General features: G+C 40.8%; 1 protein-coding gene across 3 annotated transcripts; it reads right to left on the bottom strand.

Annotated features, from left to right (window-relative positions):
• Positions 1–8,508: 8,508 nt before the first annotated feature.
• Positions 8,509–11,361, bottom strand: CFL2 (cofilin 2). 3 transcript variants are annotated; one of them, XM_053594698.1, is made up of 4 exons: positions 11,081–11,361; positions 9,756–10,063; positions 9,566–9,642; positions 8,509–9,478 (listed from the first exon to the last, which is right to left on the bottom strand). In XM_053594698.1, the coding sequence occupies exons 1-4, from the start codon at positions 11,081–11,083 to the stop codon at positions 9,366–9,368; spliced, it is 501 nt and encodes a 166-aa protein (XP_053450673.1). In that variant the 5' UTR covers positions 11,084–11,361; the 3' UTR covers positions 8,509–9,365. The 3 variants fall into 3 exon arrangements, with proteins under 3 accessions (XP_053450673.1, XP_053450674.1, XP_053450675.1); XM_053594699.1 differs by lacking the exon at positions 11,081–11,361 and adding an exon at positions 10,969–11,061; XM_053594700.1 differs by lacking the exon at positions 11,081–11,361 and adding an exon at positions 10,176–10,251.
• Positions 11,362–11,899: the final 538 nt, after the last annotated feature.

Raw genomic sequence — 11,899 nt, 5'->3', positions numbered from 1 at the left:
GGCGCCCGCACACAACACCTGGCTATTTTTTGTTACAATTGTCATTGTTGTTTAGATGGCCAGGGCCAATTTCGAACCCGCCACCTCCGTATATGAGGCCACTGCCCTACCCACTGAGTCACAGGCGCTGCCCAATCTATTACTATTTTCATCCTCACAGTAATTTCATCGTCACATAAAATTCTTTTCCACTTATTTCTTTTTTTCTTTTTTTTAAGACAGAGTCTCACTGTGTCACCCTGGGTAGAGTGCCGTGACATCATCGTTGTAGCTCACAGCAACCTCAAACTCCTGGGCTTAAGCACATTTCCACTTATTTCATGAAAACAGGACACAGATACTTTTCACATCTTATTTCTTATGAGATATATAACAAAGTTTTTTTTTCAATCACTTTGTTGCCCTCGGTAGAGTACTATGGCATCACAGCTCATAGCAACCTCCAGCTCCTGGGCTTAGGCAATTCTCTTGCCTCAGCCTCCCGAGTAACTGGAACTATAGGTGCCTGCCACAACACCCAGATATTTTTGTTGTTGTTGTTGTTGCAATTTTGCCCGTGCTGGGTTTAAATCTGACACCCTCAGTATATGGGGCCAGTGCCCTTCTCGCTGAGCCACAGGCACTGCCGAGATATAGCAAAGTTTTATGATTTGTACAAAATTCTCTGCTGCCATTTTTACCTTTCATAAAACTATATCCAATTCTGCCAATTTAGGAACCACCTTTCTTTCTAGTGATTCAGTTTTCAGTTGATTTTAAAAAAAAACAATCCTAGGCCTAGTGCTGTGGTTCACGCCTGTAATCCTAGCACTCTTGGGAGGCTAAGGCAAGTAGATTACCTGAGCTCAGGAGTTTGAGAACAGCCTGAACAAGAGTGAGATACCATCTTTAATAAAAACAGAAAAACTAGTCTTGGCGCCTGTTACTCAGGGGCTAAGGCTCCGGCCACATGCACTAGGGCTGGCAGGTTCAAACCCAGCCCGGGCCTGCTAAACAACAACAACTACAAAAAAAAATAAAATAAAATAACCGGGTGTTGTTGTGGGCACCTGTAGTCCCAGCTACTTGGGAGGCTGAGGCAAGAGAATTGCTTAAGCCCAACAGTCTGATGTTGCTGTGAGCTGTGAAGCCATAGCACTCTATCAAGGGCGACATAGTGAGACTCTTCTCAAAAAAAAAAAAAAACATGGTGGGTACCTGTAGTTCCAGCTACACAGGAGGCTGAGGCAAAAGGATGGCTTGAGCCCAAGAGTTTGAAGTTACTATGAGCTGTGACACCACGCCACTCTACTGAGGGCGACATGAGACTCTGTCTCAAAAAAAAAAAGCTCTTATCAGCTCAAAGAAACACACACTAAAGAGGCTTTGGGCCATAGGCCCAGGAATTTTATAATTTACTTATTAACTATCACTTTCCCAAGGGAAATATTTGAAATTCCACTATTAACAACACATAAAATGTGCCACCATACCATAAAACCAGCTTTTTTACTTCGATGGGAAAACAGCTATTCACTTGAATAAAAATCTGTTCCAAATTTTTCTGTTATGCTAAATAAACTACTAAATTATTCTGTATGCATAATCAAACTAACCATCAGAAGTCAAGAGTAAAGGAAATGTCTAAATGAAAAGTATGAAAGCTACTTCCTGGTATGTCTAGAGCACATGTAAAAAAAATCTAATGAACTAAAAGAAAGTCAACTGCCATTTTATATTTTTAAGATTACTTTGCTAATAGAATACCTGTTCTCTGTAACCTCAAACTCCTGGGCTCCAGGGATTCTCCTGCCTCAGCCTCCTAAGTAGCCAGGACTATAGGATTATACCTGGGCTACTTGTCTTGATAATCTAAAAAAATTGGACTGGGTGTTGTGGCTCATGTCTATAATCCCAGCACTCTGGGAGACTGAGATGGCAGAATAGCTTGTGGCCAAGAGTTTGAGACCAGCCTGGACAACATGGCAAGACCCCATCTCTATCAAAACAATTTTGATCACGAATAAACATTCTAAATAGCTGGGTGCTATGGTGGGTGCCTATAGTCCCAGCTACTCGGGAGGCTGAGGCAAGAGAATTGTTTAAGCCCGAGAGTTTGAAGAGCTATAAAGCACGGCAATCTACCAAGGGCCACATAGTGACACTCCGTCTCAAAAAAAAAAAAAAATAAATAAATAAATAAAAATAAACATTCTAGTTTGGGCACAGTGGCTCACATCTGTAACCCTAGTTCTCTGAGAGGCCAAGGTGAGAGGACCCTCTGAGGTCAAGAAGTGTGAAACCAGGCTAAGCAAGGACTCATCTCTACTAAAAATAGAAAAATTAGTGGGTTGGCACACCTGTAGTTCCAATTACTCAGGAGGTTGAGGCAGGAGGATCCCCTGAGCCTAGGAGTTTGAGGTTGCTGTGAGCTAAGATGATGCCACTGCACTCTAGCTTGGACAACAGGGTAAAATTCTGTCTCAAAAAACAAACAAAAATGTTTTCTTTCCTTCTTAATAATAACAAATTCCTTTGTGTGCCTTTTATGATATAGGTATAGTCAAAGGAAAATACGATTTCCTTAAATATCAATATTTTATATACCTCTGTACCATATAGTAGTGCCTCCTTTCTTTACAGCTCAGTTCTTTTACAAACCTTACTTATATATAAAAAAAAAAAAAAAATCAAAACCTAGAAAATACACCACCAATACAAAGTCCTTTAAACAGCCTAAAGGAATAAGGTGCATGTACTCAGGCATTTTCAAACTATTGCTCTAGATTCATTCACTTTCTCATATACAATTGTTAACAAACCTGGTTTTCCACACCCACAGATGAAAAGTAACAATTCACAGAAGCTACTACAAAGTGTATTGAAAATAACAGAAAAATGTAATATCTGACAGTTTATAAATATGAAAGTCAAAAGGAAAACTATTCAGAAAGCATAAAAAGCCAAATTCAATCCTTCTGAGATTAGTTAAGAACAATTACATTATTTCATGAGACTCTCAAGTCAGCATGCATTATATAATTAAAATTAATAGATGATGATCTTGAGTCTAGTATAATTCATTCTATTTAGGTATTACATTTCACTATCAGCCTATACTTCCTGACCACACCTTCTGGTTTGGTTGGGATTGGCACATTTTAAGCCTGTTGTCCTGGTGTAATTATTATTATTATTTTTTTGAGACGAGAGTCTCACTATGTCACCCACGGTAGAGTGTCATTGCATCACAGCTCCAGCAACCTCAAACTCTTGGGCTTAAGCAATTCTCTTGCCTCGGCCTCCCGAGTAGCTGGGATTACAGGCGTCTGCCACAACACCCAGCTATTTTTTGGTTGCAGTTGCCATTGTTGTTTAGCAGGCCCGGGCCTGGCTTGAACCCGCCAGCTTCGGTGTATGTGGCTGGCACCCTGCTCACTGAGCTACAGGGGTTGAGCTGTCCTGGTGTAATTATTAATTCCTCTCCCTTTCACTCTTAAAAAGACTTCTGATTTCTGGCTCAGAGCTCACAGCACAGGGGTCGCACAGTTAGCCACATACACTGAGGGTGGCAGGTTCAAACCTGGCCAGGGCCAGCTAAACAACAATGACAACTGCAACAAAAAAATGGCTGGGTGTTGTGGCAGGCCAGCCCCAGCCAAAAACTGCAAAAAAATAAAAATAAAAATAAAAAAAATAGCCGGGTTTTGTAGTGGGCACCTGTACTCCCAGCTACTCAGGAGGCTAAGACAAGAGAATCACCTAAACCCAAGAACTGGAGGTTGCTGTGAGCTGTGATGGCACAGCACTCTATCGAGGGCGACAAAATGAGACTCTGTCTCTAAAAAAAAAAAAAAATTAGGGTATTAATAATAAACAGTGATAGGGCAGCGCCTGTGGCTCAAAGGAGTAGGGCACCAGACCTATATACCAGAGGGGGCAGGTTCAAACCCAGCCCCAGCCAAAAACTACAAAAAAAAAAAATAATTAAATAAACATATTATAGATAGATGTGGTAGATTTTCAACAATATGGGATAAATTTATGCCAAGTGTTCCAAAGCAATAGCTTTCTTCTTTCATTTTTTTACCCCAAAATTATCTGGGGGAACTAAAAAGCTAATATCTGATTGGTCACATGTGAAAAAGAAAACTACCTTAAAAAAATTAAAAGAGCAGGCATGGTGGCTCATACTTATAATACTAGCATTTTGGGAGGCCAAGGTATGAGGATCATTTGAGGCCAGGAGTTTGAGATCAGCCTGAGCTACCCTATCTCTACAAAAAATAAAAAACTTAGCTGGTGTGGTGGTCTGCACCTGTAGTCCTAGCTATTTAGAAGGCTGAGAATCACTTGAGCCAGGAGTTCCAGCAAGGCTGCAGTGAACTATAATTGCATCACTGCACTCTAGGCTGAGCAACAGACTAAATCTAAGTAAAATAAAAGTAGTCATGAACATCAACTAAGAAGTTCCATTAACTTTTTTTTTCGAGACAGTCTCACTCAGTTGCTGTGGGGTTGAGTGTCATGATGTCATCATAGCTCATAGCAACCTCAAACTCCAGAGTTCAAGCGATCCTCTTGCCTAAGCCTCATGTGTAGCTGGGACTCCATGTGCTCACCACAAAACCCGGGTAGCTTTTCTATTTTTAGTAGAGATGGGGCTCCTATTCTTGCTCAGGCTGGTCTGGAACTCCTGAGCTCCAGCAATCCACCTCCCTCAGCCTCCCAGAGCAACTGAATTACAGGCATGAGCCACCGACCCTGGCCCATTAACTATGTAGTTCATTCTGAAAAACAGATGCTACGTATCAGCTAATTAGTCCTTAAAACTATGAGATTAAATGGAATAGTTACAAAAATAGAGGTTCACCGATTTATAATAAACCTTATTTCTAACATAAATGTTTAATCTTTATTTTACTTAACTATAGGTATAAAGAATGAATGTTCGCTAGTATGTCCATTGATAAAAATTTAAAGGAAAAAACAATGCATGGTTTAAGCAAATTATTACATTTACATAGCATTTCCTGCTCTCAAAAAACATTTACGGGCCAGGCATGATGGCTCACGCCTATAATCCTAGCACTCTGGGAGGCCAAGGCAGGTGGATTGCTTGAGCTCATGAGTTCGAGAACAGCCTGAGCAAAAGCGAGACCCCCATCTCTACTAAAAATAGAAAAACCGAGGCAAAAGGATTGCTTGAGCCCAAGAGTTGGAGGTTGCTGTGAGCTATGACACCAGGGAATTCTACCCAGGGTGATAGCTTGAGACTGTCTCAAAAAAAAAAAAAAAAACCCAAAATTTACATATTTGATGCTCGGCAATCAGATATGGTAGACATATACTATCATTCCTATTATTTTGGTTTAAGAAACTGAGGCTCCAGAGATTTGTCTGTCTACATTATGAAAGGAAACTAAAGTGGAAGGATGATTCTCAATTCTATAAGAAACAATTATTTGGATGCTCCAGAGCAAAGGAAAAGCCTCAGACTTCTTTAATGACTGATAAGAGACAAAGAACATCTATAAACTCAAGCTTTCTCTTTTTTTTTGTAGAGACAAGAGTCTCACTTTATCGCCCTCAGTAGAATGTCGTGGCATCACTCCTGGGCTTAGGCAATTCTCCTGCTTCAGCCTCCCAAGTAGCTGGGACTACAGGCACCCACCACAATGCCTGGCTATTTTTTTGTTGCAGTTTGGCCCGGGATGGGTTTGAACCCACCATCCTCAGTGTAAGGGGCCAGTGCCCTACCCACTGAGCCATAGGCACCACCCATAAACTCCAGCTTTCTTTTCTTTTTGACACAGAGCCTCAAGCTGTCACCCTGGGTAGAGTACTGTAGCATCACAGCTCACAGCAACCTCAAACTCCTGGGCTCAAGCGAGTCTCCTGCCTCCGCCTCCCAAGTAGCTGGGACTACAGGCGCCTGCCACAATGCCCAGCTATTTTTTGGTTGCAGCCGTCATTGTTGTTTGGCGGGCCCGGGCTGGATTTGAACCCGCCAGCTCAGGTGTATGTGGCTGGTGCCTTAGCCACTTGAGCCACAGGTGCTGAGCCAAACTCAAGCTTTCTTAAAAGCAATATTCATTGGAGCCTGCCTACACATCTCTAGTAGCTTTAACATCATTCATAGAAAAATGAATATTCATGTTCTTTTGCATCTATTAAATTTGCAAGCAAAAATAAGACCGATGAAGAGAAGAACAAGATTTTTTTCAGTGTGGTAAATTTAGTGAAAAGTATTCCCAACTACGCAATGATTTACCACTGCTGAGATTATTCCTTTGTAAGAAAATACTTCTAAAAGCATTTTCTCCCAAAGCTCATTTGCCAGATTCCATTAATTAGCTGCTATAAAGGTTATAGCAGAGATATTCAAACTTACTAAAAGGATTTACTTCCGATCTACTAAAAACGCACAATAAATTCACAATGCTGGCAACACTATTTTAGATAATGATGGAAAACAACAGCTGATGGCCAGTTTAGGACAAATGCCAACTTGTTCCCATTTGTCTGAAAAAACTAAAACTAATTGCTGTAACACTGTTTTTAAAGAAATTCATATTGCTAAATGAGAAAGTATGTCAACTAAAATACTGAAAAACAGACTAAAGATAATGGTGCCTCTTTGATCTGCAATGTCGATTTTAAAACTTTTAATGTCCCAAAGTATAAGCAAACACATCTCAACAGCTTTAAATATTTTCACATATTTTTTATTTTTAAACTCTTAGAATTTTGCAAGCTAGCAATAAAATATTGCCTTCAATATTTTACTAATTAGCACCGTATACCTTTTAAAGCTAACTGGAACATTGTTTCATTGTAAATGATTGCAAAATAAAATTATAATTTCAAATGGTCAAATTAGTCTCCAACAACACATAAACCACTATCAATTTTATCATTATTTTTGGCTCTATGCACAAAGATGTATTTCAAAGATGAATTTAACTATATTAATATGTTTTTTCAATCTAATATATCAAAGTATCATAGTTTAAAGCAATATTTAATTTCTAGTATTATATAAAGAAGCATATGAGGAAGTTGAAGACCCAGTTATAAAAACAAGAGCTACTACATAACTTACTTGTAGTCCCTTATTTTTTTAAAAGAAGAGAAAACAACTCAATGAAAATTTTCATGGTTTATCAAGTTACATATTAGATTTAGTATCAGTATTCTTAGAGTTTGGCCTTACCAAAAAGTCATCAAAATGTCCAGAGTAATTCACAGGGACAGCTGTAAGCCTGAAATAAAATTGCTTAGTACAAAAAGATCCCAAACCATTCATATAATTTTAAGTGGAAGCTTAGACATTTAACTCCCATTTTTAATGTTCCCATCTGAAAATCCTTTGAAAAATATGCGGAAAATCTAATTAAATTCAAATCACTTCCATACATTAAAAAAATTTTTTTTAAGGGATATTTTCATTTCCTGTTTTCTGATAAAAGCATTCTTTAGAGCTATGGGGTTAAGTTCTGAGCTAACACTGACTGTTACCAGCAAGCCTGTTTTGCATACCGGTAGAATCAAGTCCAGTTTTGCCATTTGTGGATAACTATGACAAGATACAAAAGCATGTGTTTGCCATAAATAGCTCTGGCTAACAGCAAACTGCTCACACTGAGCAGATCAAATTCTCTATAAGGAGAGCAGTCTGGACCATAGCCAAATCCTACTACTAATGTTTAAGAGTGCTATATCAATTCCTTATTCTGATTCAATCTGCAAAATATATTAAGAAATAGTACCTGAAATGAAAATTCTTAAACATCATTAAGTATCACTAAACTTTTGAAGGACATTTTATAACTTATTTTCATTATAACCAAATACACAGTAAGAACTCCCTGCTTCTACTATACTACTTAAAAATGTAAATGAAAATAAAAAAAACTATGCTATTATATCCAGAGAACAAATCAGATATTGAAGAGTATTTATGTCAAAGTGCAAAAAATATTTTGGATTTCTGCATTAACACATAAGGAAATAAATAAATGTTTATAAAAGTACCCTCTTTAACAATGGTTATTTTATGCTGGCTTTATAATAGAATTTTTTTTTTATTTTTATTTTTTATTTTTTTGTAGAGACAGAGTCTCACTTTACCGCCCTTGGTACAGTGCCATGTCGTCACAGGACTCACAGCAACCTCTAGCTCTTGGGCTTAGGCGATTCTCTTGCCTCAGCCTCCCGAGCAGCTGGGACTACAGGCGCCCACCACAGTGCCCGGCTATTTTTTGGTTGCAGTTTGGCAGGGGCTGGGTTTGAACCCACCACCCTTGGTATATGGGGCCGGCACCCTTCTCACTGAGCCACAGGCGCCGCCCATAATAGAATTATTTTTTAAAAGCAAATAAATCCAAGAAATCTGGAAAATACTGTGCATGAACGTTAAAACAAAAAATTCACAAATGACCAATGCAGAGATTAATAACTGTTTACCCTAAAAGTTGTTTCATATACCATTTGCAAAATGTCCAAGGAAAACAAGGCAACATTCTGTAATATGCCACAATTTTTATTGCAACGTGGCCATTTCTGTGAGGGTAGGGAGTTTGATTTGAAAACAATGTTCCATTTAAGGCTCTTTTATACAGAAACTGCCATCATGACTGATATTCAAAATATCTTTAGTGTTGTAGGATTCACATGGTAAACATAAAACTCCTACACTTATTCAGTAGTGTACATTCAACAGAAAACAAAAAGGCATTAATAACAGCTATTTCTTTTAAGATATGCAGGTAACAGGAATGAACACTGAGGTACTAAGATAAATTGATGACACAGTTAACAAAACTTAATTGGCATTCCTTTTGGGAGATTAAACTTGTTGCAAAAAAGTGCTTTTAATGCATAGTGTTATATTCGTGCTGCCATGTCACAAAAAATAGGCTTGCCAAGGCAGGTGAGGTGTATGAACGCTTGAGCCTCACAGATTGCAATCAAGTGCAACTTTAAATAATACTGAAAAAAGTTTACCATCTGACCAGTGGATAATACTTTCAAGGCATTCAATTAGCTTACCCTTAGCAGTATTCTAAGCCATTCACATTGACAAACACATTCATTGTAGTGCTTGCTACAAGGGAGGCATATAACCAGTTCTTTTGGCTAAAATATGATAGGAAGGCATTCCTTAGGTTCTACACAAAAGTAACATTTTAAAAAGTCTAATGGCAATCACTGATAGGCTGTTTAAATGAATGATAACTCCTTCATTCATTGTGTTGGAAGGGCCCAGTGGAAAGGGGAATAAAACAAAAAATAAAACAAAAAAATAAGACCTAATACTATTCCAAGGACTGAGCTGGATATATGGAAGCTCCGTAAGATCCAGATGGCACTTGACTGTCATTTTATAACGGTTTTCCTTCAAGTGAAACTACTACATTGCCTCCCAATTTCTCTCCAAGTGTCGAACGGTCCTTAATATCATCCAAGCCATTTACTTGCCACTCATGTTTAATACCTAAAAGAAAAGTACAAACAGTATCACATTACATTATTATAATTAATAAAAAGTAATTTCTCTGCACAAAATATTCAATGTTTGTACCTGTAAATTTCTTTTTAATGGCATCTTTAGAGCTAGCATAAATCATCTTGCTTTTTAAAGGTGCACTTTCAGGAGCCCTACAGAAAAAAAATTATTGAATCCCATTTATAAAAAAGACAAAGGTAAGACTGACTATGATAATAACAATCCTTGCATTTTAAAAGTACTTTTTGCTTTTGTTTTTACACACCAGAAAATAAATACTAGGTCTTCTTTCTTAGACTCTTTTGTTTCGTATGTGGCATCGTACAAAGCATATCGGCAATCATTCAGAGGTAGCAACTTCACAAAAGATGTGTAGGGGTCCTCTACAGTATCACCAATGTCACCCACCAAGATCTGCTTTGCTTCCTCTACAATTATTTGTCTTTTGTCATCACTTAAACAGAAGAGAACTGCTTTCTTTCTTTTTTTGATCTCCTCTTGTGTAGAAGATTTCCTTACTTTCATATCATTAAAAACTTTGATGACTTCATCATTCACTGTAACTCCAGAAGCCTGAAAATAAACAAAGGACAGTAATTTAGAACATGTATTTTGGTTTTAACCAAAATTACAGTTTGCCTAGAGAGGATTCACTCCAGGGTGGACATCAAAAATTGTACTGTACCGTGCAAGTAGTCCAATCAGATTTGTCACATTTTAAAAATCAATATATGATACACCGAAGGATTCTAACTCATCCTGCCCATTCATCCTTCTTAAAAAGCTTTGGACTTAGAAGCAAATGGAAAGGTAGAGCGAAAGGGACAAACACAAGCTGTCCCATCCCTGAAATGTTTCCTATTTCACTGGGTGATGTCAGAGCTTCAGGAACAGCAGCAAAAATACCTTCTGTATTGTGTCAACTCTGCAGGCTTAAAAAAAAAAAACGCTTTTGGATTTCAGTAGTTAATGCTTACACGTTTTTTTTTCTTTAAGTCATCCTAGCCACTGACGTTTCCTCATAAGGAAAGAGAATCAAGTGTAAACTCCAAACTGCCCACGACTACATAATCTCCCCACAGCTCTAATGCAGACACTTCAAAACTAACTGGGCGAGTGGAAGAGCTTTTTACCCCGAGAAAGCGTTTTAAAAAGAGTTTCCCCAGCTCCGAAATCTCCCACTAAGGGTTTTCTTACGAGCCACCCAGACCCTGACCCAGCGCCTTCAGGGCACGTACCAATTTTAGAGCGCGCGTGTTAAGTAAAATGAGGAAGCCAAGGGCAAACGCGGCGCACGTAGGGCTGCACTCTGCGGACCCTCCCGCGCCCCCGGCGACTCCCCCAGCCCGCACCGGCGCGGGGCCCCCCACCCTGGCCCCGAGAATCCAAAGAATGGCCGGGTCGGGCCGGGCCTGACGTCGGGAGGGCAGGCCGGCCGGATGGAGAGAGCAGCGGGGCCACAGCGCAGAGGCGCCCACCTCAGGGACCAACTCGGGTTAAAATGGCGGTCTCACTCCCGGAACGCGGGGGCCGCGCGCAGGGGGCTTTTCTCGCCGCCCCCGGGCCTCCCGGCCGGCGCGCCCACCTTACCATAGTGCCCGCGGCTGTGGCTGCGGCGGCGGCTGGCGCTCCGGCTCTGTGGCACCGGGAGGAGGCGAGGGAGGGGCGGGCAGGCGGACAGGCGGGCAGCGGCGAGTGCGGGGCACGCCGGGAGCTGCAGCCCGAGGGAGGCGGCGGGGCTCGGTGGGCCGCGGGCGGGCGGGGCGGTCACGTGGGCACGCCCGGCCCCCCGCCCGCGCCGCCCCGCTCCCGGCCGGCCCTTCGGCCTCTCGGGCCCGGCCGCCCGCCCGCTCCGTCCTCAGTCTGACCCTGGAGCGCGAGCGCCGCAGACCCGGGCCCGGCGAGGTGGCGAATCTAGCCGGTGGGCACCGCCCATCAGGCGGCCCCGGGAGCTCCCGGAGGGGCGTTCCCACACTGCGGCCCTGCTCCCGGGTGCGCGCGTGCCACTGAGGGGGGCTGGATTTCAACGTTCTGAGTTTATTTTTGAAAACCCCAAATTTCCATGAATTGTTTATAGAGTTCTTTGATTGATATGAGAATACTATAAGCGGTTATTGCTGATGGAAGAACTCAGCAAAAAATAATTTAGAAAAGATAAGCAGAGTTGGTATATCAAAAGTGTGCAGTTGGAATAATAGGGGATGATAATGATAGGGAAAATTGATAGGTAGTGACGTTCCTTGGTAATATCCTTGTATATTTGAAACTTCGTCGGAAATGGACTGTACTGTCAGTATGAAGCCTGGTAAGGGAGCTGACATCACATAAGCTAACCCAACCTTTTCTAGCAAAGCCCACACACTGAGCCGAGATGGCTTCTCTTAACTTTTTTGATAAGTATCCCGAATT

Source organism: Nycticebus coucang, chromosome 6 (assembly GCF_027406575.1).
Source record: "Nycticebus coucang isolate mNycCou1 chromosome 6, mNycCou1.pri, whole genome shotgun sequence".
Classification (NCBI taxonomy): domain Eukaryota; kingdom Metazoa; phylum Chordata; class Mammalia; order Primates; family Lorisidae; genus Nycticebus; species Nycticebus coucang.
Note: the sequence above shows the minus strand (reverse complement) of the source record. Positions and strands in the feature narration are given on the sequence as shown.

Coding starts and splice junctions, on each gene's coding strand:
- CFL2 (XM_053594698.1), bottom strand. Junction 9,643..9,755: donor GACCTAGTATTTATTTTCTG/GTGTGTAAAAAC, acceptor TTTTTTCTGTAG/GGCTCCTGAAAGTGCACCTT. Junction 9,479..9,565: donor CATTAAAAAGAAATTTACAG/GTACAAACATTG, acceptor CTTTTCTTTTAG/GTATTAAACATGAGTGGCAA.